Source organism: Anolis carolinensis, unplaced genomic scaffold, assembly GCF_035594765.1.
Source record: "Anolis carolinensis isolate JA03-04 unplaced genomic scaffold, rAnoCar3.1.pri scaffold_11, whole genome shotgun sequence".
Classification (NCBI taxonomy): Eukaryota; Metazoa; Chordata; class Lepidosauria; order Squamata; family Dactyloidae; genus Anolis; species Anolis carolinensis.
Genome location: NW_026943822.1, coordinates 2977904 through 3003634, shown reverse-complemented (window position 1 = coordinate 3003634; position 25731 = coordinate 2977904). Strand labels below are relative to the sequence as shown.

Below are 25731 nucleotides of genomic sequence, written 5' to 3'. Positions count from 1 at the left end.
TAATTCGGCCCCTCAACAGTCTGAAGGATTGTGGACTGGCCCTCTGCTTAAAAAGTTTGAAGGCCCCTGCACTAGGAGATGCAAAAATACGTCCTAACATTTTAACAGTTTTTGCATGCTTAATTCTTTTTAAACTTTTGTAAAATGACCGTTTAAAACTTTTTAAGTTATTGTAAACCACCTTTAATCCCAAAGCAAGGTATAAATCCAGTCCAATACAAGAACAAAGAAAAGACGCTGAAAGTGTATATCTTCTAGTCCCAGTAAAACTTTTGTAAACAATGTACGGTAAGTCTCCTGCCTGGTCGGAAGGCACATGTGCTCCAAAGCCTTTGTAAAAAGATTTGCTCTCAGGGTATGTCTTAAAGGAGGTATGGCTGTACATCTAAGGCCATCAATCCTACGCAAAAGAGCTGAACTCGTTTCACCTTTGAGAGCAGGTGCCAACAAAGGAATTTTCCGTAACAAGGATGATGCAAACCAGAACTCCCAATGTCCTGCCTCTGACTCTCTCGAACCTGACACATAAACACCAAAGGGAGGTGGCATTGGCCCATGTCAACCAATGCAGTCTGGGTTGCTGTGAGTTTTCCGGGCTGTCTGGTCATGTCCCAGAAGCATTTTCTCCTGACGTTTTGCCCACATCTACGGCAGGCATCCTCAGAGGTTGTGAGGCCTGTCGGAATCGAGGCAAGTTGGGTTTATATATCTATGAAATGCCCAGGATGGGAGAGAGAACTCTTGTCTTTTTGAGGCCAATTGTCCAGCTAGATTAGCATTGAATAGTCTTGCAGCTTCCAAGCCTGGCTGCTTCCTGCCTGGGGAAATCCTCTTTCGGGAGGTGTTAGCTGCCCCTGATTATTTCATACGGTGAAACGTAAAAAGGAAAGTATGGTATGTAATATGTGAGTACTATGTTAGTAATGTACTATTATCTTCTATATAAACAACTTTTAGTGGCACTTGTTATGCAAGCTGCCAAAGAAGGGGATTACGGTATCTTATTAACATCAATCAAAATTGGATTTGATTAGAAACAGTGGTAGATCATAGCCCTCTAGGATCTCTTACATTAACTGATATTATTTACAGTAGAGTCTCACTTATCCAACACTCGCTTATCTAACGTTCTGGATTATCCAATGCATTTTTGTAGTCAATGTTTTCAATATATTGTGATATTTTGGTGCTAAATTTGTAAATACAGTAATTACTACATAGCATTACTGCGTATTGAACTACTTTTTCTGCCAAATTTGTTGTCTAACATGATGTTTTGGTGCTTCATTTGTAAAATCATAACCTAATTTGATGTTTAATAGGCTTTTCCTTAATGCCTCCTTATTATCCAACATATTCACTTATCCAACATTCTGCCGGCCCGCTTATGTTGGATAAGTGAGACTCTACTGTATTACAATTACAATTACTTTACTGTAGGTATCCACTACCTGTATTCACTTTAACTACATTAGTATGATTCTTAACATAAAGGAATTATTTCATATCTGGAATTTCTCTGTTTTCTGAGTCTTTATTTACTGTCCTGATTTTAGAGGTTTTTTTTAAATACAGTAGAGTCTCACTTATCCAACATAAACGGGCCGGCAGAACGTTGGATAAGTGAAAATGTTGGATAATAAGGAGGGATTAAGGAAAAGCCTATTAAACATCAATTTATTTATTTATTTATTTATTTACCGTATTTATATTCCGCCCTTCTTTCTCACCCCGAAGGGGACTCAGGGCGGATCACATTATACACATATAAGGCAAACATTCAATGCCTTAACATAGAACAAAGACAGAGACAAACGCAGGCTCCAAGCTGGCCTCGAACTCAGAGTGATTTGTTGCAGCTGGCTGCTCACCAGCCTGTGCCACAGCCCGGGTATAAATTAGGTTATGATTTTACAAATTAAACACCAAAACATCATATTTTATAACAAGGTGACAGAAAATGCAGTTCAATACACAATAACGTTATGCAGTCATTACTGTATTTATGAATTTAGCAATAAAACATTGCAATGTATTGAAAGCACTGACTAGAAAAACATTGGCTACAAACAAATTGACTACAAATAAAGATAGAATTACAGTATTGTCTCACTTATCCAAGACTCACTTATCCAAGGTTCTGGATTATCCAATGCATTTTTGTAGTCAGTGTTTTCAATATATCGTGATATTTTGGTGCTAAATTCCCAAGAGCGCAAGACAGGGCTGAGCCTCTATACTTCTCCTGAGAGGCCTTTTAGGACTAAAGGGCGGGGCTAGGGGCGGAGCCTCTTCCCAAGAGCGCAAGACAGGGCTGAGCCTCTATATCTCCCCTGAAGCGCTTGTTAGAACACGGGGGCGGGGTATAGAGGCTCAGCCCTGTCAGGCACTTGGGAAGAGGCCCCGCCCCCTCCTCTAGCCCCGCCTCCTGTGTCCTGGCATGTGTCGCAGGACAGGGATAGAAGCTCAGCCCTGCCTCAGAGCTCGTAACTCCGCCCATCCCAGTTCTGGCCGCCCATTTGTTTAGAAAAACTCTAAAATCAAAACAGTGGATGGGAATCAACACTCCATTAAAAAACTCTAAAATCAAAACAGTAGATGGGAACCAACACTCTATTAAAAAACTCTAAAATCAAAACAGTAGATGGGAACCAACACTGAGGGCAGAGGACAGCTAATGACTGAACAAAGGATGCCCTCAGGCAAGAGACAAAAACCTTTCCAATGCTAATTACGGTGATTAACTGAAAAATGAATGCTGGCTTCCCAGTGACAAAGGACTCTTGCCACACCCTGGACTCTCCACAGATATATATTCTTTCCTTTCCTTACTTAGTTTATCCATACCTCACAACCTCTGAGGATGCCTGCCATAGATGTGGGCGAAACGTCAGGAGAGAATATTTCTGGAACATGGCCACACAGCCCGAAAGACATACAACTACCCTGTCTCCCTCTATGATTTTTCTCTCTTTCCCTTAGGACCCTCGTGCAAGTTACGACGTCAATGGACACGATGAAGATCCGACTCCCCGCTATGATGCCAGCAACGAAAACAAGTGTGTCTGATTTTCATGCTAACTTAAATCTTTGAACTGTGAAAGATTCTACTATCTCGGTTCTCTTTTTGCAGAACCTGACTAGTGCATCTCCTACCGGGCCATTTTGATAAAATAGGAAAGTTTGGAAAAAAGTTGGTTTTTTTACTCCACTGCCTTTGGCCATGTTTGTGGCAGGATTCTGGAAGTAGTAATCCAAGGTTGCATCTAGTTTAAACAGTCTTTAAATATGCCTCATTTGCCTTATAAATAATCAGGCTTTGGAGAGTTGGCAGCCATTACCTTCCTGACAATTTCCAATCAGCACACTCTTCACTCACCAAGGTGAAAGTGGCTGTTAAAACCGTTTGTCTCAGCAGCAAGCTAGAGACAGTATCCAATCGGAATTCTAGCTCCTGACTGGCTCAGCCAATCAGCTGTCGACACATGCCTTTCCAGTCAACCCATTACATCATTGTGTCTCCATAGTACCTACCTATTTATCTGAAGTACTCACATTGCTGTTTTCAAACTGCTAGGTAGGCAGAAGCTAGGCTGATGGCGGGAGCTTGAACCGTCAACCTTCCGATCGGCAAGATCTTCTGCAGCGAGCAGTTTAACCCACTGTGCTAGCCGCAACCCATTTCCCTCCAGCAGTCCAGAGGTTCTGAAAGATGCCTTTTTGTGCATCTGGCAATAGAAATGTAGCTTTAAAAAAATCATATCAGTAGCAATTTAGAATCATAGAATCCTAGAATTGGAAGAGACCTTGTGGGCCATCCAGTCCAACACCATTCTGCCAAGAAGCAGGAAAATCGCCTTCAAAGCACCCCTGACAGATGGCCATCCAGCCTCTGCTTAAAAGCCTCCAAAGAAGGAGCCTCCATCACACTCCAGGGCAGAGAGTTCCACTGCTGAACAGTTCTCTCTCACAGTGAGGAAGTTCTTCCTGATGTTCAGGTGGAATCTCCGTTCCTGTAGTTTGAAGCCATTGTTCCGGGCAGCAGAAAGGAAGCTTACTCCCTCCTCCCTATGACTTCCCCTCATATATTTATACATGGCTATCATGTCTCCTCTCATCCTCCTCTTCTGCAAGCTAAACATGCCCAGCTTTTTAAGCCGCTCCTCATAGGGCTTGTTCTCCAGACCCTTGATCATTTGAGTTGCCCTTCTCTGGACACATTCCAGCTTAGAGTCAACATCTCCTTTCAACTGCAGTGCCCAGAACTGGACACAGTATTCCAACTTGAGAACATACTGCAAGTCGCTTCTGGTGTGAGAGATTTGGCTGTCTAAAGAGTAGTTGCCCAGGGGATGCCCAGATGTGTTGCTGGGAGGCTTCTCTCATGTCCTTGCAAGCTAGAGTTGACAGATGGGAGCTCACCCCATCTTGCGGATTTGAACTGGCAACCTTCAGGTCAGCAACCCAACCTTCAGGTCAGCAACCCAACCTTCAGGTCAACAACCCAACCTTCAGGTCAACAACCCAACCTTCAGGTCAGCAACCCGACCTTCAGGTCAACAACCCGACCTTCAGGTCAGCAACCCGACCTTCAGGTCAACAACCCAACCTTCAGGTCAGCAACCCGACCTTCAGGTCAGCAACCCGACCTTCAGGTCAGCAACCCGACCTTCAGGTCAACAACCCGACCTTCAGGTCAGCAACCCGACCCTCAGGTCAGCAACCCGACCCTCAGGTCAGCAACCCGACCTTCAAGTCAGCAACCCAACCTTCAGGTCAACAACCCAACCCACAGGTCAGCAACCCAACCTTCAGGTCAGCAACCCGACCTTCAGGTCAGCAACCCGACCTTCAGGTCAGCAACCCAACCTTCAAGTCAGCAACCCAACCTTCAGGTCAGCAACCCAACCCTCAGGTCAGCAACCCGACCTTCAGGTCAACAACCCGACCTTCAGGTCAGCAACCCGACCCTCAGGTCAGCAACCCGACCTTCAGGTCAGCAACCCGACCTTCAGGTCAACAACCCGACCTTCAGGTCAGCAACCCGACCCTCAGGTCAGCAACCCGACCTTCAGGTCAGCAACCCGACCTTCAGGTCAGCAACCCAACCTTCAGGTCAGCAACCCAACCTTCAGGTCAGCAACCCAACCTTCAGGTCAGCAACCCAACCTTCAGGTCAGCAACCCAACCTTCAGGTCAGCAACCCAACCCTCAGGTCAGCAACCCAACCTTCAGGTCAGCAACCCAACCCACAGGTCAGCAACCCAACCCACAGGTCAGCAACCCAACCTTCAGGTCAGCAACCCAACCTTCAGGTCAGCAACCCAACCCTCAGGTCAGCAACCCAACCTTCAGGTCAGCAACCCAACCCACAGGTCAGCAACCCAACCTTCAGGTCAGCAACCCAACCTTCAAGTCAGCAACCCAACCTTCAGGTCAGCAACCCAACCCTCAGGTCAGCAACCCAACCTTCAGGTCAGCAACCCAACCTTCAGGTCAGCAACCCAACCTTCAAGTCAGCAACCCAACCTTCAGGTCAGCAGTTCAGCCGGCACAAGGATTTAACCCATTGCGCCACCGCGGCTCCCTGGAAAGGTGGCTAGATGTTTCTTGATAGCTTCCTCTCTTTCTTTGATCAATGAATAGCTATGATGTGTGTGTCTGCACAAGAGGAAGCTGAGATGGTAACCTTGGCTTGGAGCTGGTTGTGTTTGCTAGTAGCATCTCTCCATTTAATATTCTAGGCTTGAAGCACACAATGCTCCAGTGGCAGAGTAACTGTGGGAATTATGGCCTGTTAACCTGAGCATTTGGCCAAAGTGCAAGCTAGCATCATCCCACAGAGCTTGATGTCAAAAGGATGCCTGTGTATGTCTCCCCGGCCTGACAAATAAGACAAATTGTGCAGCAAAATCTGCATGGAAGTACAGACTCCAGATTTGCAAGGATACGTCAGATTTTTTAAAAATGTATTTTAATGGCCCGATGCCACAATCCTCTTTTCTGTGATTTTTTTTCTCTTTTAATGATACTAATCCTCTGAATACTTTATTAATTTAATGGATTAGTTGTTAAGAGACTTTACACTTCTGCCACTCGTGAAAGCATGCGCTCTGTGCACAGAGATTAGAAGGGGTTAGTGGGAAGTTAAAGTGGTGTCAACCTGCGAGAATCTTACTGTAGTTCCAGTTCAACTGTTGCCTATGCCTATATATTAACTCCCCCTCGCTTTCCCCTCCCATCTCAGGTATTAAGAGTGTTTGTGCCGATGGGTGAACCTTTCCCTAAAATGTTTTTCTTAGGCACGGCACGCGGTGCGCTGGAGAAGTGGCAGCATCGGCAAACAACTCGAACTGCATCGTGGGGATTGCGTACAATGCAAGAATTGGGGGTAAGAAAGGCTTTTGTTTGATAATGCACAACCTAAAGTATATATATATGTACTAAGAGGGCCGCTTTGGGGATAAAGATGTGACGAAACCTATTAAAGACAGTAACAAAAGCCCAATAATAATAATAATAATAATAATAATAATAATAATAATAATAATAATAATAAAAACTTTATTTATGGGGCAGAGCCCAAACAACATAATTAAACAAAAACAACATATCCTATATACTCGAAGATAAGCCGAGTTTTTCAGCCCAATATATATGAATCTATATATATAAAAGAGTGATGGAATCACGGCAGCGGACAAAACAACAAAACTAAACACCCCACAACCTCGAAGATTGACAGCACAACCCCTCATCCACGCCTCTAGGTTGAAACAACAAAAAGAAAAGAAAAATAAAGTCCTAATTAGAGGGAGAGGAATAATTGTTTTTATCCAATTGCTGCCAGTTAGAAGGCTAAGCTCCGCCCACTTGGTCTCCTGGCAACCCACTCAGCCCAGGGGACAGGCAGAGTTAGGCCTCACTTAGGCCTCTTCCACACTGTCTATAAAATACAGATTATCTGATTTTAACTGGATTATATGGCAGTGTAGACTCAAGGCCCTTCCACACAGCTATATTACCCATTTATAATCTTATATTATCTGCTTTGAACTGCATTATCTTGACTCCACACTGCCATATAATCCACTTCAGTGTGCATTTTATACATGTTATGATTGAGCCTCATGGCTCTGTTACTGACAGACGTGGGCGTAAGACTCCTCGAGAGTCAGATACTCTCGAGGAGCGAGAGAGAAAAAGACTGCGAGACATATTTGCAGCACCATCTGACGAGGAGTCTTTCGAAGGGTTTACGGAGAGAATGGAGGAGGGGCTGGTTAGCTCAGAGGAGGATGAGATGGATTGGACTCGGGTAAGGGAGGAAGTGGGTGCCACTGGCCATGATGGGACAGAAGATGAATGGGGACCTTCAGGATTAGACCCATGGTTTAGCTGGAGGGATGGGACGGGATCCACAGCTGGAGATGCTGTTGGGCGTAGTCAGAGGTGTTCCAGCTCTGACGAGGAAAGTGATGAGGAAACGCCCGGGTTAAGGAGGACAGCTGACAGTGATGAAGATTTGTAACTGGCATAAAATGGGGCTTGAGAGCAATTGCAAATTGCGTTGGGCAAGGTAATCTGGGCAAACGCTTGGGATCCGTGTGTGTGTGGGACGCTTCCCTGAAGACTTGTGTGCTTTCCTGTGCTGTGACGTAAGTTGATTGGAATCCAGGGTCAGACGGCGGGAGGGATTGTGTGGGCATTTGTTTGTGCAAACCTGTGCTTACTCTTATTAGCTTGACCTTCCGTCGTCTTCTTGACGGACGCCATCTCCTGCTTTGAGAACTCGGACTGAACTGACCACGGCTTGTCTTCCCCCCCTTCTTGGACTTGGAAAAACTACAAACGTCTGCTTCTGGCTTTGATCTACGGAACGGAACTGGTCTACTCAACTGCTACAATCCTTGGCTGAATTACTCGTGTTGGAGATCCTGTCTGCTGTGTGTGTGGGGGAGCGACGCAAGTTACTCTAAGCACAGTGTTGGCAGCAGAGAGGAATCTGCTGCCAATTAGTTGCATTCTTTGTATCTTTTGTTCCTTGGCTTTCGTTTCGTTTATACCCAGGCTGAAGTAAGCAGTTTGTTTTTACCCGGATTAAACTCCGGTTTAATCCGGTTTATCTTTTGAACATTTACTTTTGCCCCTTTTTGCTCCTAAAGGCAAAAACTGCCTGGCCCTTGTGTTTTACGGGCATTTTTGAGTTCTGTAATCTAATAAACTCTGTTACTTTGAATCTTGTGGCGTTCTGTCCTTGACAGATTGCCCAACGCCCATAAAAAGTTTATTGCAGCAATAAACCCGTCAGGAAGACGATGGATGAGTTACGGGCCAAAGTAGACCAATTGCAAACGGCTTTTACCGTTAGTCAAACAGCTCAGGCTGTGAAAGGACATGTTTTGACTCCTGAACGCTTTGACGGAACCAGGTGCAAGTTGCCAACCTTTTTGGCACAAGTGGAGCTTTATTTTTCTCAGCTCAGTGCTCATGCTTTTCCTACAGACACTAGCAAGGTGGCCTTTATTTTGAGTTTGTTGACCGGTCCCGCAGGACAATGGGCCACTAATTTAATTTTGGGAAATGACCCAGTCAAAGACAATTTGAATAATTTCAAAAAGTTGTTAACTGATACTTTTGGGGATCCTCTCCGCACGGAGAACGCTGGGTGGGCTCTGTATCGGTTGAAACAGGGAAAGGGGACTGTTTTGGATTACTTAAATAAGTTTAACCTGTATCGCCACCAGCTGGATTGGGGGGAAAATGCATTCATGCTTTTATTTACTGCCGGGTTAAGTGATATGCTCCAGGATGAATTAGCACGCTTGGAGCCGGCTGAAAGCTGGGACGCCTTAGTAGCTAAGGTGCTGCGTTTAGACGCAAGGTTCGAGGCTCGTAAACACTCAAAAGCAATGTGTGCGCCACCCATGCATGTAACCAGGGCACCTGTGGTGATGGGGGAAGAGCCCATGGAGCTTGGGGTCTTTAAAAAGCTGTCTACAGAGGAAAAGAGCCGTAGGAGGCAGCTGGGCTTGTGTTTGTACTGTGGGAATGCTGGGCATTTTGCCAAAAATTGTAATGTGAAACCTTCCCAGCTTTCGGGAAAAGGCCAGCCCTAGTGCGACGTGAGTCCAACGCACTAGGGCTCCTCAAGCAGTCAACTGAGGGGAGGAAGCATGTTTTCGTACCCATTACATTATCTGTTGGGGGAAGGGAACTTGTTTCTACTTTGGCACTGCTGGACTCAGGGGCTACGGTCTCCTATGTAGATATTGAGTTTGCTAAGAAGCATGGCATTCCTAGAGTGCGCAAGGCATGCGACGTGTGGGTGGAAGGAGCAGATGGGAGACTGCTGGAGACTGGGGTGGTTAACCATGAAACCTCAGCAGTAACGTGGGAGGTGCAGGGAGTAACGGGAACGTTTGTGTGGGATATTACGAGCTTGCCTAGATATGATGTGATCCTGGGGATGGATTGGCTAGCTGTAGTAAACCCACAAGTAGATTGGGCAACACGTAAAGTGATCTTAAAGAGGCAGGATTGTTGCACTCTAAATGTTACTCATTCTGATATGGAGGGAGTGCCTGCTGAGTATGGGGAGTTCTCTGATGTATTTTGTAAAAGAGAAGCGGACAAATTACCACCGCACAGGCCATATGATTGCGCCATCAAGTTGGCAGAAGGTGCGAAACTGCCAGCAGGGAGGCTGTATGCCTTGACTGTACCGGAAAGGCAAGCTTTGCGGGAGTTTCTAGATGAAAATTTAGCCAAGGGGTTTATTCGCCCATCTAGTTCTCCAACTGCGGCACCAGTATTCTTTGTAGCCAAAAAGACTGGGGAACTTAGGCTGGTCTGTGACTATCGGATCCTAAACAAATACACCATTCGGGATAGGTACCCGCTCCCTTTAATCTCGGAACTGTTATCAAGGGTGCAAGGGGCTAAGGTCTTTACCAAGCTTGACCTGCGGGGGGCCTATAACTTAATCCGTATACGGGAAGGGGATGAATGGAAGACGGCATTTAACACGTGTTTCGGATGCCACGAGTTCCGAGTCATGCCTTTTGGGCTTTGTAATGCTCCTGCGGTATTCCAGAGGTTCATGAACGATGTGTTCAGGGACCTAATTGATCAATTTTTAGTGATTTATTTGGATGATATCTTGATTTTTTCTAAGGACGAGAAAGAACATCGTCAACATGTCAAGCAGGTTCTGCACCGACTGCGGGCTAATGGGCTTTTCGCCAAGGCTTCCAAGTGCGTCTTTCATGTGCCTGAAGTGGAGTTCCTAGGTCATGTAGTGTCAGGTAGGGAACTTAAAATGGACCCACATAAGGTTGACGCCGTCAACTCATGGCAGGAGCTGAAGACTAAGAAGGATGTACAAAGGTTCTTGGGTTTCGCTAATTACTACCGGGAGTTTATTCCGAATTTTGCAAAGCTCACGGTACCTTTGACGCAGCTTCTGCGCAAGAAACAGCCATTTGTGTGGGGGCGGGAAGCTCACGAGGCGTTTCTACAACTAAAGTCTAGTTTTCAATCGGACAACATACTAACCCATCCTGATGTTGACAGACCGTTCGTGGTAGAAGCGGACGCTTCTAGCTACGCGTTGGGGGCTGTATTGTCTCAGAAGGATTCCTCAGGGACCTTGCGTCCCTGTGGATTTTACTCGCGGCAACTAACACCCTTCGAGCAGAACTATACCATATGGGAGAAGGAGTTGTTGGCGATTAAGGTGGCGTTTGAGGTGTGGCGGCACTGGCTTGAAGGGGCACGGCACCAGATCGTGGTCAGATCTGATCACAAGAACTTAGAGCACTTGCAAACAGCAAAGAAGTTAAACCAGCGTCAAATCCGCTGGGCTTTATTTTTCTCCAGGTTTAACTTCAAGGTGCAGTTCGTGGAGGGGAAGGCAAACTTGCGGGCCGATGCTTTATCCCGCAAGCCGGAATTTAAGACCAATGAGCAGGTAGTATGTCAGACCATCTTGCCTACTGCCTCTCTGTGTGTTGTAGATAATGAGCTTGGGTTACATGACCAGATCCTTGAGGCTCAGAAGGATGATGTGTGGACTCAGGAGCAACTGATGCTGCTCTCTGCAGGTAACCGTACCATACTGCCGCATCTCCAGGATCAAGACGGGGTATTGGTGCGTAGGGGGCAGGTTTACGTACCAGTAGGGACCCTCAGGTTGGAGGTGATTAGAGCCCACCATGACGAACCCATGGCTGGGCACTTTGGCAGGTTCAAGACCGTACAGCTTATCACCAGGAGCTACTGGTGGCCAAAGATGCGGCAAGACATTCTGCGCTTTTGTGACAGCTGCGCCGTTTGTCAGCAGAGTAAGACGCCTGTTGGGCGCCCTAGAGGGTTGTTATCGTCTTTACCTGTTCCGGAGAGGCCATGGCAAATCATTTCCATGGATTTTATTTCAGATTTGCCTAAGTCTGGGGGTTATACTTGTATTTGGGTGGTGGTGGATTTATTTAGTAAACTGGCTCATTTTATTCCTTGTTCAACCATTCCGGCGGCCCCTACGTTGGCCTTACTATTTACAAAGCACATCTATCGTTTGCACGGAGCACCCGAGGTGATTATTTCAGATAGGGCTCCGCAATTTGTGTCACGCTTTTGGAAACACTTCCATGAGTGTTTGGGGACTAAGTTAAACGTGTCTTCAGCTTTCCATCCGCAAACGGATGGACAGTCGGAACGGGTTAATGGGCTCTTAGAGCAGTATCTGCGTTGTTTTTGTTTAGATCAACCCACGGCTTGGGTAAAGTGGTTACCGGTGGCGGAATTTGCTTACAACAATGCGGTGCACACGTCTAGTCAGCATACGCCATTTGAGCTAACTTATGGTTTTCACCCACGGGGAGGTGTGGCGCCGTCGACCAATGTGGTCTCTTCGGACCCTGTGTACCGCTCTTCGGAAATGGCTGCATTGCATGATGTTGCCCGTCGCTTACTGTTGGAAGCTAAGGCAACGCAGAAGACTCAGGCTGACCGCCACAGGCAGGCAGGGGAGGAGTTGGAAGAAGGGGATTTGGTGTGGTTATCTTCCAAACATATTAAACAGGCTGGGGGAAAGTTTGCGCCTCGGTATTTGGGTCCCTTTCCTATCGTTAAAAAGATTTCTTCTGTTGCGTTTCGTTTGCGTTTACCGTCTAGTTTAAAGGTCCATCCAGTCTTTCATCGTTCGCTGTTGAAACTTGATACCTCTAGTCGTCGTGGTGCTATAGCGGAGGGTATCACTGCCACTTCTCCGCCATCGGGGGAGGAGGCCTTTGTGAGAGGGGATAGTGTTATGATTGAGCCTCATGGCTCTGTTACTGACAGACGTGGGCGTAAGACTCCTCGAGAGTCAGATACTCTCGAGGAGCGAGAGAGAAAAAGACTGCGAGACATATTTGCAGCACCATCTGACGAGGAGTCTTTCGAAGGGTTTACGGAGAGAATGGAGGAGGGGCTGGTTAGCTCAGAGGAGGATGAGATGGATTGGACTCGGGTAAGGGAGGAAGTGGGTGCCACTGGCCATGATGGGACAGAAGATGAATGGGGACCTTCAGGATTAGACCCATGGTTTAGCTGGAGGGATGGGACGGGATCCACAGCTGGAGATGCTGTTGGGCGTAGTCAGAGGTGTTCCAGCTCTGACGAGGAAAGTGATGAGGAAACGCCCGGGTTAAGGAGGACAGCTGACAGTGATGAAGATTTGTAACTGGCATAAAATGGGGCTTGAGAGCAATTGCAAATTGCGTTGGGCAAGGTAATCTGGGCAAACGCTTGGGATCCGTGTGTGTGTGGGACGCTTCCCTGAAGACTTGTGTGCTTTCCTGTGCTGTGACGTAAGTTGATTGGAATCCAGGGTCAGACGGCGGGAGGGATTGTGTGGGCATTTGTTTGTGCAAACCTGTGCTTACTCTTATTAGCTTGACCTTCCGTCGTCTTCTTGACGGACGCCATCTCCTGCTTTGAGAACTCGGACTGAACTGACCACGGCTTGTCTTCCCCCCCTTCTTGGACTTGGAAAAACTACAAACGTCTGCTTCTGGCTTTGATCTACGGAACGGAACTGGTCTACTCAACTGCTACAATCCTTGGCTGAATTACTCGTGTTGGAGATCCTGTCTGCTGTGTGTGTGGGGGAGCGACGCAAGTTACTCTAAGCACAGTGTTGGCAGCAGAGAGGAATCTGCTGCCAATTAGTTGCATTCTTTGTATCTTTTGTTCCTTGGCTTTCGTTTCGTTTATACCCAGGCTGAAGTAAGCAGTTTGTTTTTACCCGGATTAAACTCCGGTTTAATCCGGTTTATCTTTTGAACATTTACTTTTGCCCCTTTTTGCTCCTAAAGGCAAAAACTGCCTGGCCCTTGTGTTTTACGGGCATTTTTGAGTTCTGTAATCTAATAAACTCTGTTACTTTGAATCTTGTGGCGTTCTGTCCTTGACAATACAGCTGTGTAGAAGGGGCCTCGTATAATCCAGTTCTAAGGAGATAATACAAGATTATAAATATACAGTAGAGCAGGGGTCCTCAAACTTTTAAAACAGAGGGCCGGTCCACAATCCTTCAGACTGTTGAGGGGCCGAATGATCATTTGAAGAAAAAAAATGAACCAATTCCTATGCACACTGCATATGTCTTATTTGTAGTGCAAAAACAACAACAACAACGAAAGAAAAATGCAATATTTAAAAATAAAAACAATTTTAACCAACTCAAACCGATCAGGATTTCAATGGGAAGTGTGGACCTGCTTCTGGCCAACAAGATAGTCAAGTTAATTAGGATTATTGTTGTTGTGTGCCTTCAAGTCATTTCAGATTTTGGGCGAGCCCAAGTCAAAATTTATTTATTTATTTATTATTTACTACATTTATATCCTGTCCTCACCCCGAAAGGGACTCAGAGCAGCTTACAATTTATATCTATATACAATATATTATATTATTAGCATAGAACAATATTAGCAATATATATTACTATATTGAATTATACCACTATATTGTAATATTATTAGTAATATTACATGTAATATATATTATATAATTAATATTATTATATGGTATTATTATTAGTATTACATTGTAATATTTCTATCAATATTATATGTATATACAATATTATATTATTAAAACTGATATAAAAATATTATATTATAAAACTGAGGGCAGGGGCCAGGTAAATGACATTGGAGGGCCGCATCCGGCCCCCGGGCCTTAGTTTGGGGACCCCTGCAGTAGAGTCTCACTTATCCAACATAAACAGCCCGGCACCTTTACCCTTTACTTTAACTACCACCAATTCCTCAATATTTTATTTCCCATACCACCATACTTCGCCACAGCAACACGTGGCTGGGCACAGCTAGTATACATATATAGGGCTTGCAAATATTACAGGAGGGAATTGCACATATATAGAGAACAATGGTTGTGTTGTTAAAGTACGAAGTCAAAGATGATCGGTCAATGCAACTTAAGCAATGTGCAGTCATTGAATTCTTGCCAGCAAAAGGTGTCACCCCAAAGGAGATTCCTCAGAGAATGCAAGCTGTTTATGGTGAGTGTGTTGATGTGAGTCCTGCGCATTGTTGGGCGAGTAAGTTCAAAGATGTTGAGGTGGGAACATCGGACTTGCGTGACAAACAAAGAGTTGGACGTCCTGTGACAGAAACCACCGAGTTTCATAAACATAAGGTTGACAGGTTGATTCAGGACAATCGTCGTATCACTCAGAGAGAAATTTCAAGCATAATAGGCATTTCACAACAACGTGTGGGTCTCATTATTGCTTTGCTTGGCTTTCGGAAGATCTGTGCACGATGGGGACTGTGAGACGGTGGTTGCGGAAACAGAGTGTGGACTTCTTCCGTGATGGCTTCAGAAAACTTATTCATCGTTGGCAGAAATGTATCCAATTGTCTGGCGATTAAGTGGAAAAGTGAATAGTGTTAGTTAAAGAGCACATTCTAAGGATTATGTCTGCGTTTGATTTATTAAAATATTCCCATCCAAACCGAAGTAACGAAGGTGGAGGCATTACTTTTCATTCAACCCTTGTATAACTTCCAACTTGTGGAATCCAGGATGACACCCAACAATAGGTCCTGAGGCTATGCTTTGGCAAAGCAGATCTGAAGTTTGATCTGACTCTGTGAATCTGCTTGTATGGAGATATGTTTTGTCTCAGAGCCGAGTAGGACAAGAGTTTGGTAGATGTATGTCCATCAGATGTGGATCTGGCATGAAGCATGTCCGTCCTGTAGCAAAAAAAGAACCACGTGAACAAAGACTGGAGAATGTGTTTACTCTTTCAAGGTTAGCACCATATTTGATCAGGGCTCCAGCTGTGGCTTATCTGGTGAGAGCAGCTGGATCTGGGAAGCAGGTTGTAATTTTAACGTTATATTCTGTTTTGTTTTATTGTTTTGTTCATGCTCCAGATAGTGACAGTTTTAAGAGCTTGGATCTGATGTGAGAAATTTGAAATGGCAGCAGGCTTCCCAGCTGCTACTCCTGGATAAGCGCACTGCAGTTGGGTGGAAGAACAAAGGCCGATGGGGCCAAGGCAGATGCCATTGATGGTGGAGTGTTGCCAGATGACCTGGGCTCCACCACCCACCAAGAGTCTTGGAGCTGTTGTTGGCATTACACCATTGATACGTTCCCAGCCCTCTGCTTAGTCTTTCTGTCACAGTATCTGAAGTTATGTTGTTGTTGTTGTTGTTGTAAACAACACCAACATCAACAACAGACAGGGGAGTGTGTTGTGACGCCTCAGGGCAGCATGAGCACTGGGAACCAGAAATGGAGGCCAATAAACAATCTAATATCTTTATTAAAGGAATAAAGGAGTCAAACAAAAATAAGCAGAGTATATAGTCCAGCAATAGTCCTTTCAGAAAAGGTCAAATATAGTCCAGTAATGTGAAAGTAGATGTCCAATATTAGAGTTCAAAGTTTTAAATCCGATAACCGAAACACGCTCAAACTTTTAGGCTGTTTGAGTGGGGATTATAGCAAGGTCTGTCAAAAGAGTTCCAGGTTTCAGGTCCAAGGCTAGGGTAACAAGGCAAGGCAAGGTTAGTCGTGGTAAAGCTGAATCGCTGTCCAGTCTTGGCAGGGAGACGAGAAGCAACGCCCGGTCTACTCGAGAGTAGCGTGCCGCAGAAACTAGAGTCGATGTGAATTCCTCAACTGACACGTTGACACCGCAAAGGTCTGCCTGCGCACAGAACTTTTATGGGACTTCAATCTCCCCTCAAACCAGGTGCCTGGACACTTTTTCCCAAGGGAAAGTGGACTAAAGTCAACAACTTGCCAGATGCAACCCTCCCGGGAAACTCTCAAGGGAACTGGCTTAATTAGCACTTGCTTTCTCCACTAATCTAGCGCTTTTTCTTCTATTCTCCTTCTCCGAGCGAGAAGTTTCCCAAAACAATTTTCGATCAAAAGGAGCGCTCTCTGGAGAACCAGGCTCTGACTCAAGGGCCTTTGTAATTAACTGTGGACTAAAACTGTCAACAGGGGACATCTGGAAGGGAGCTGAATCTTGCTGAGTCGGCACAAACCCCAAATCTTCTTTGGTCTGATCCATAATGGTTACGGGGTCATGACTCGAGGGTCTCTGAGACACTACAGTGTCCCTGTTGGTTCTCCTGGACCTCCCAGTGGCTTTCAATACCATTGATCATGGTATCCTCCTGGATCGTCTCGCTGGGATGGGACTGGGAGGTACTGTCTTCCAGTGGCTCCGTTCCTTCCCGGAGGGCCGTACCCAGAAGGTGGTGCTGGGGGGCTCCTGTTCGAACCCCTGGCCGTTGTCCTGTGGGGTTCCTCAGAGTTCCATTTTGAGGAAAATGTTGGATAATAAGCGAAAACGTTGGATAATAAGGAGGGATTAAGGAAAACCCTAAATAAAGAGCAACACTCTGAAAACAGGGGAAATCCAGACAGGAAACAATCAAGGCCAGCTAACACTTCCCAACCAAGTTGATGTGAGTACTGTGCATTGTTGGGCGAGTAATTTGATTTATTAAAATATTCCCATCCAAACCCAAGTAACGAAGGTGGATGCATTACTTTTCATTCAACCCTTGTATAAGTTCAAAAGTATTTATTGATGTAAAAGAAATACATTCTGGATAGGAAAGTTCAGCTAACACCTCCCAACCAAGGATGCCCTCAGGGAGGAAGCAGCCAGGCTTTGAATCTGCAAGGCCATTAAATGCCAATCAAGCTGGCCAATTGCAACATTCACACTAGCCTCAAACAGGCAAGAGCTCTTTCTCCCGCCCTGGACCTTCCACAGATATATAAACCCCACTTACCTAGCTTCGAACAGACCTCACAACCTCTGAGGATGCCTGCCACCCCGGAGGCGGGCTTGGCCCAAAGCTGAGAGGAGGTGGGGATCATGGTATCTCGCCTCTCTGACCACTGCGCACGCGCCATGTGGCCGCTTGGCCCCGCCCCATATCCTCGAAGGACACGGGGCGGAGCCAAGCGGCCGCATGGCACAAGCGGCTGGACGCCCATCTCGCCGCCGGACCCAGTTTACCTCGTCGGAAGCGGCAGCGCCCATCTCGCCGCCAGTTTACCGATCGGTCCTGCCACCTGCTGAGGCGCCTCAACTGCGCCCCCGAACCCGTGGCGCTCCAGGCAACTGCCTAGATTGCCTTACAGTTGAACCGCCCCTGCACCCAGGCTTCTTTTAAAATCTTAATGAACTCAGCGCTCAGTGACTCTGGAAGGCTGTGGAAAGGAGTGTCCTGTGTCTCTTAGGCTCATCAGAAGTGAGTAAATAGATTGCTAGAAACGGAGGAGGACTGGGCTCAGCTTGGTGGGGAGTCCTATCCGTCACATCCGTCACGCTCCACGAGGTGCAGTCTATTTCTTTAAAACTCGTCTCTCTCTCTCATTGCTCTTGCATGTGCTCTTTTTGGCTCTTTTCCCCTTTTTGGCTCAGGGCGCGATACATTTACCGCTCAATAAACAAAAGGAGGGTGCCGGCCCATCTTTCTTCCCTTCCACTTGTCTTTAAAGCTGTGCGTCTTCAGAAGCTTTTATTGCTTAGACTGTAAGAAGCGGCTGATTTATTCCGTCTCCTTCTCATCTCCTCTCTTTAACCTCTACTTCTCTCTGACAAGCTATAGATTCCTTCCCCACTTGGGCTTTGATGGTTGGCTCTGCTAACAGCACCGAGTCTATGGGCTTGAGAATTAAGGTGATGCGCTTCCCTCTTTTATGTGTGCCCCTGTTCACCGATTCTCTGGCGCTGAAAAGCTGTTTGGGAGAAAATGAAGTGTTTGGAGGGGGAAATGGCAGAGATGTTTGAAACTAAAACATTTGGACTGAAAATACTTAGGATTGCTGCCAGATTTGGGCCTCATGCTTTCGGGGGTAATGAAGTTGCCGAAAAGGAGTACAAACCTTTGCTGCCTTCTGGTTACAGTTCTTATTACATGTTGAGGGCAGATTTCCCTAAGTACTAGTGGGCTGCTTGGTGCAGTTCAAAGCCAGTCTAGGAAATGTAGACAGAGTATTTTGGTCCCAAATGGTTCGTCCCTCCGCAAAATATTCCCGGCGCCTTTTGGTTACTATTGTGCAAGAAGTGCCCTTTCATTCACTGGTTTATTTCTTAAGATGTTGCCTAATTCATGCCATAATTTCCACCTCAAAAACAATCTATATATATAAAAGAGTGATGGCATCACGGCGACCCACAAAACAACAAAACTACAGGCCCCGCAACCTCGAAATTTGACAACACAACCCATCATCCACGCCTCTAGGTTGATACAACAAAAAGAAAAGAAAAATAAAGTCCTAATTAGAGGGAGAGGAATAATTGCTTTTATCCAATTGCTGCCAGTTAGAAGGCTAAGCTCCTCCAACTTTGTCTCCTAGCAACCCAATAAAAAATAATAAAAAACACTAAAAAATAATTAAAAACACTAAAAAATGAATACAATATAATTCTATAATAACAGAAAATAGCTAAAAATAATACAAGAAAATAATAAAATATAATAAATAAAAAGATAACTTACAATAAACTTAATAAAAAAATACAAATAACGTCAAATAAAAATTACACAACAATTTTTAACCAATACCACCACCACTTTGCCACAGCAACGCGTGGCTGGGCACAGCTAGTGACTACTAAAAGGCAAACTGCCTTGGATAATGCAGAACCTTGGATAAGTGAAGCTTGGATAAGTGAGACTACTGTATTATTATTTGTTTGCTGGTTTGAACATATAATCTGCTCCACAATGGGCCGTAGTTTGTTTGTTTGTTTGTTTGTTTAATCAACTAGACATACATTTGTAAGTGTGTGTACCAAAAGGATTGCAAATTAATTTTTGATCAACTTTAGATTCAGTTTGGTTATTTGGGGTGCTGACTCAGAAAATTGCATTGGGTAGACCACATAAGTTTATGATACAGAGCACATGCCAACTAGTCATGGAGCACTTTAGGAAATGTTATTTGGAACCGTGGTGATGAAAATTCTGATTCCTATTATTTCTGAAAGAGCACGATGTAGTGTCTCAGAGACCCTCGAGTCATGACCCCGTCGCCATTATGGATCAGACCGAAGAAGATATGGGGTTTGTGCCGATTCCACAAGATTCTGCTCCCTTCCAGATGTCCCCTGTTGACAGTTTTAGCCCACAGTTAATTACAAAGGCCCTTGAGCCAGAGCCCGGATCTCCAGAGAGCGCTCCTTTTGACCGAAGATTGTTTTGGGAAACATCTCGCTTGGAGAAGTAGAATAAGAGAAGAAGCGCTCGATTAGCAGAGAGAGCAAGAACTAATTAAGCCAGTTCCCTTGAGAGTTTCCCGGGAGGGTTGCATCTGGCAAGTTGTTGACTTTAGTCCACTTTCCCTTGGGAAAGAGTGTTCAGACACCTGGCTGGAAGGGAGATTGTAGTCCCATAAAAGTTCTGGGCGCCGACTGACCTTTGCGGTGTTCAGTGTGTCAGTTGAGGAATTCACATTAACTCTAGTTCTGCAGCGCGCTACTCTCGAGTAGACCGGTGTTGCATCTCGTCTCCCTGCCAAGCTTGGACAGCGATTCAGCTCTACCACGACTAACTTTGCCTTGCCTTGTATCCTAGCCTCGGAATTGAAACCTGGAACTCTTTGACAGACCTTGCTTTAATCCCCACTCAAACAGCCTGGAAGTTTGAGTGTGTTTCGGTTACCGGATTTAAAACTTTGAACTCTAATACTGGACATCTACTTTCACATTACTGGACTATATTTGACCTTTTCTGAAAGGACTATTGCTGGACTATATACTCTGCTTATTTTCGTTTGTCTCCTTTATTTCTTTAATAAAGATATTAGATTGTTTATTGGCCTCCATTTCTGGTTCCCAGTGCTCACGCTGCCCTGAGACGTCACACACGATTCTAGCAACACGGAAGTCTTTCAGCCTCACCCCTGCATTAAAGAAAAGTCCTTCATTGTCGTGCTTGAGCATTTTTGTAAAAGGATTTGGCTCTCTCGTTTCTTTAGGCATCCGTATGTTGGATGGCGACGTGACAGACATCGTCGAAGCCAAGGCGATTGGCACCAAACCAGATTACATCCACATCTATAGTGCGAGCTGGGGCCCGGATGACGACGGCCGGACAGTGGATGGCCCCGGACGTTTGGCCAAGGAGGCCTTTGAGAAAGGCATTAAAGAGGTAGGTGCGCAAAACCGTGATGCTGGGTACAACATTTCCTCCTTTGAGACAAAATTTCCTCTTTTTAAGATAGGAAACCTAACATTTGCTATTCCCAATGATGCATTTTTTTAATGTACAGTTGGAAAATAAACCATTCGGTTTGAAGCTGGAAAAATGGGAAAAGAGTTGTTTTTAAGCACTTAAATGATCTTGATTCTCAGGCAATCTTGATGAAAACCAAAGAAAAACAGTGTTGCAAAAGTATTGATTTTGCTTAAAGATATTGCAAGAGTCATTCTGGATGTCTTAGGCAATTTAAACATCTTGTCGTTGTGTTCCTTCAAGATGTTTACAACTTAAGGTGAACATATGAGGACTATCTAGAACAGGGGTCCCCAAACTAAGGCCCGGGGGCCGGATGCGGCCCTCCAAGGTCATTTACCTGGCCCCCGCCCTCAGTTTTATAATATAATATTTTTATATCAGTTTTAATAATATAATATATTGTATATACATATAATATTGATAATAATCTTATGTTATACAATATAATACTAATAGTAATACCATATAATAATATTAATTATATGTTATATATTACATATTATATAATAGTATAGTGGTATAGTTCAATATAGTAATATATAATGCTAATATTGTGTTATGCTAATAATATAATATATCGTATGTACATACAGCTGCTCTGAGTCCCCTTCGGGGTGAGAAGGGTGGGATATAAATGTAGTAAATAAATTTAGTAAATAAATAATTAATTTTAGACTTAGGCTCAGCCAAAGTCTGACATGACTTGAAGGCACACAACAACAACAACAATCCTAATTAACCTGACTATCTCATTGGCCAGTAGCAGGCCCACACTTCTCACTGAAATCCTAATAGGTTTATGTTGGTTAAAATTGTTTTCATTTTTAAATATTGTATTGTTCTTTTGTTGTTGTTGTTGTTGCACTACAAATAAGACATGTGAGGTATGCATAGGAATTTGCTTAAATATATATTTTTCAAATGATAATTTGGCCCCTCAACAGTCTGAAGGATTGTGGACCGGCCCTCTGCTTTAAAAGTTTGGGGACCCCGATCTAGAAAGTAGATTAGGTTTTGGAATTAAAAATGAACAAAGTATAGGAGAAAATGTGTTGTCGAAGGCTTTCATGGCCGGGATCACAGGGTTGTTGTATGTATTCGGGCTGTATGGCCATGGTCTAGAACAGTGATGGCCAATCTATGACACGCGTGTCAGCACTGACACGCCTAGCCATTTTTGCTGACACGCTGCCGCATGCAGATTGATTGGATGACTATGTCTTTTGTGGCCAAATTTGGTGTGATTTCATCAAGTGGTTTTGTTGTTTACTCCATAGGAATTATGCACATTACATTTATATATATATATATATATATATATATATATATATATATGTGTGTGTGTGTGTGTGTGTGTGTGTGTGTGTGTGTGTGTGTGTATGTATATATAAAAATATCATTCTATTATTGTAGTATATTATCATATTATTACTATTATATTATTATATTATTATTATATTATTCATTATTCATGACTACATTGAAACTACAATAGAGAGAAATCAGCTTGGAAACTGCGAGAGGTGCCATAGATTGTTGTACATGGAAATAATGGTAGTAAATAGTTTTTGATTTATTAAATACAGTTATATATTACAATTCTATATTTTTGTTATTTAAACTATACATATTGCGAAATTATGGGTTTTTTTCTCGAAGTGACACACCACTCAAGTCATGCTAGGTTTTTTGGTGAATTTTGACACACCAAGCGCGAAAGGTTGCCCTTCATTGGTCTAGAAGTATTCTCTCCTGACGTTTCGCCCACATCTATGGCAGGCATCCTCAGAGGTTGTATGCCTCGCAACCTCTGAGGATGCCTGCCATAGATGTGGACAAAACGTCAGGAGAGAATACTTCTAAAACATGGCCATACAGCCTGGAATACATACAACAACCTTATAGGAGAAAACATTTACCATATGCAGTTGAAAGCCACACCCAAATACCACTTCTCAGCATAGTCGCCATTCAAATCTAGGCACTTACCATAGCGATGAATGAGCTTTGCAACTCCTTCCCCACTAAATTCTGCCGCTTGGGTCCTCAACCAGCTGGTCTCCCCTCTCCGCAGCTGCGCAGTGTCGCCAAAACGCTGCATCGCCAGCCACACCCCCATAGTTGGAAACCTTTACTTTACTAAAGTAATGTGTAAATATTACTTTAGATAAAAGTACTAAATAATGTGTAGTCGCCATTCAAATCTAGGCACTTACCATAGCGATGAATGAGCTTTGCAACTCCTTCCCCACTAAATTCTGCCACTTGCGTCCTCAACCAGCCGGTCTCCCCTTTCCGCAGCTGTGCAGTGTCGCCAAAACGCTGCGTTGCCAACACCCCCATTGTTGCAAACCTTTACTTTACTAAAGTAATGTGTAAATATTAAAGTAAATATAGTGTCCCTACTGCGCGGATTTTTACTTATTGCGGGTGGTCCTGGAACCTAACCCCCGCAATAAGTGAGGGTACACTGTATTTTGGATTTCCAATGAAGGGAGACTCAGCCTATATTGGAATCCAAACAGATTACACACGATCCTCAACCTGCTTCTTTTGTCGACGTAGGGCCGTAAAGGGCGCGGCTCCATTTACGTCTGGGCCTCTGGGAATGGTGGCAGAGAAGGGGACCACTGCTCCTGCGATGGATACACCAACAGCATCTACACCATCTCCATTAGCAGCACCACCGAGAATGGGAACAAGCCCTGGTACCTGGAGGAATGCGCCTCTACCATTGCCACCACCTACAGCAGCGGTGCTTTCTATGAGCGGCAGATTGTAAGTCACGCCAGAACGTGATCGGTGTATGTTTCCTAGGTCTATGAGCAGTCGTGCTGGAGAGACTCAGCTAGGACAGGCTGGAGCTGAAGCAAACAATGCAAGTGAAAGTTAAAACAAAGGGACAAGAATTTCCTGATCGTGTTGTCAAAGGCTTTCATGGCAGGGATCACAGGGTTGTTGTATGTCTTTCGGGCTGTGTGGCCATGTTCCAAAAGTATTCTCTCCTGACGTTTCACCCACATCTATGGCAGGCATCCTCAGAGGTTGTGAGGTTTGGATAAACTAGGTAAGGAAAGGAAAGAATATATATCTGTATAGAGTCTGTCAGGGTATTGTGTATTGTGAAATGTTAAATCAATCTGGGTTATTAGAAATGCCTTATGTGTTAGTTTTCGGCAAGGCATTCCAGTAGTTATGGAGTTAATGAGAGCCTGCTATGATTGACGTATCACAGGACCAATGGGGTCAAGTTTGTTTTGACCGGGACTTTCTTCTTGGTCTGTGGAATGCAGAGGAGTGTTTTCAGTGTGTGTGTGTGAGTTGCTTCGGCGTGAGCACTCATGGAGAAAGGACTGATTTGCTCTATTTGTATATAGTTATGTAAATAAAGATTTATTGCCGTTGGATTTTCAACCGAACCCTCGTCTGCTGGAGTGTGTTTGACCAGTGCTGTTTATCCACATGGGAAGACAGTCTGGATAAGGAGGTGAGACCGGGATGATGAATTTTTGGAATCCACTCTGCACCCCATCATCCCCTGTCCAGGGTGTGGCAAGAGTCCTTTGTCACTGGGAAGCCAGTATTAATGTTTCAGTTAATCACCCTAATTAGCATTGGAAAGGTTTTGTCTCTTGCCTGGGGGCATCCTTTGTTCAGTCATTAGCCGTCCTTGGGGCTCCTCTGCCCTCAGAGTGTTGGTTCCCATCTACTGTTCTGATTTTTGAGTTTTTTAATACTGGTAGCCAGATTTTGTTCATTTTCATGGTTTCTTCCTTTCTATTGAAGTTGTCCACATGCTCGTGGATTTCAATGGCTTCTCTGTGTAGTCAGACATGATAGTTGTTGGAGTGGTCCAGCATTTCTGTGTTCTCAAATAATATCCTGTGTCCAGGCTGGTTCATCAAGGGCTCTGCTATGGCTGATTTCTCTGGTTGAATTAGTCTGCAGTGCCTTTCATGTTCTTTGACTCTTGTTTGGGCAATGCTGCGTTTGGTGGTCCCTATGTCAGACTACACAGAGAAGCCATTGAAATCCACAAGCATGTGGACAACTTCAACAGAAAGGAAGAAACCATGAAAATGAACAAAATCTGGCTACCAGTATTAAAAAACTCAAAAATCTAAACAGTAGATGGGAACCAACACTCTGAGGGCAGAGGGCAGCTAATGACTGAACAAAGGATGCCCCCAGGCAAGAGACAAAACCTTTCCAATGCTAATTAGGGTGATTAACTGAAACATTAATGCTGGCTTCGCAGTGACAAAGGACTCTTGCCACACCCTGGACTCTACACAGATATATATTCTTTCCTTTCCTTACTTAGTTTATCCATACCTCACAACCTCTGAGGATGCCTGCCATAGATGTGGGCGAAACGTCAGGAGAGAATATTTCTGGAACATGGCCACACAGCCCGAAAGACATACAACAACCCAATGTCCTGATCGTTGGACCGGGCTGGGAGAGAAGGGCAGGCACTTGGTATTTCTACTAAGTATATCCAGTCCAATCCAAAGGATCGATATTTTCAGTCAATAACAGGGATTGGTTCCGTATTGATCGTTGTTCCCTTTACATGCCAGAAGATAAAGGTCTCCAGCATCAGCTTATGGAGTCCTTGGTTTGTTTCCCATCCCTACCAAGGCCCCTTCCACACAGCAGGATAAAATCCATATTGAACTGGATTATACGGCAGTGTAGACTCAGATAATCCAGTTCAAAGCAGATATTGCGGATTACCTGCTTTGATATTCTGGATTATATGGATGTGTGGAAAGGCCTCAAGGCTGCTGTTCTAAGAAGTTAAGAAAAAGTTTAAAAAACGGGATACGAGGGTTATCCAGAAAGTGGATTACGTTTTGGAATTAAAAATGAACGAAGTATAGGAGAAATCATTTACCATATGCAGTTGAAAGCCACACCCAAATAC

At 44.6% G+C, this 25731-nt stretch overlaps 1 protein-coding gene across 1 annotated transcript in view; it reads left to right on the top strand.

Annotated features, from left to right (window-relative positions):
- The window catches only part of pcsk6 (proprotein convertase subtilisin/kexin type 6), a 330770-nt gene that overhangs the window by 46307 nt on the left and 258732 nt on the right, over positions 1–25731 (top strand). Inside the window, 4 exon segments of the mRNA XM_062963634.1 lie at positions 2983–3059; positions 6303–6391; positions 20542–20714; positions 23367–23579. Of these exon segments, the coding sequence (XP_062819704.1) occupies positions 2983–3059; positions 6303–6391; positions 20542–20714; positions 23367–23579 (552 nt within the window).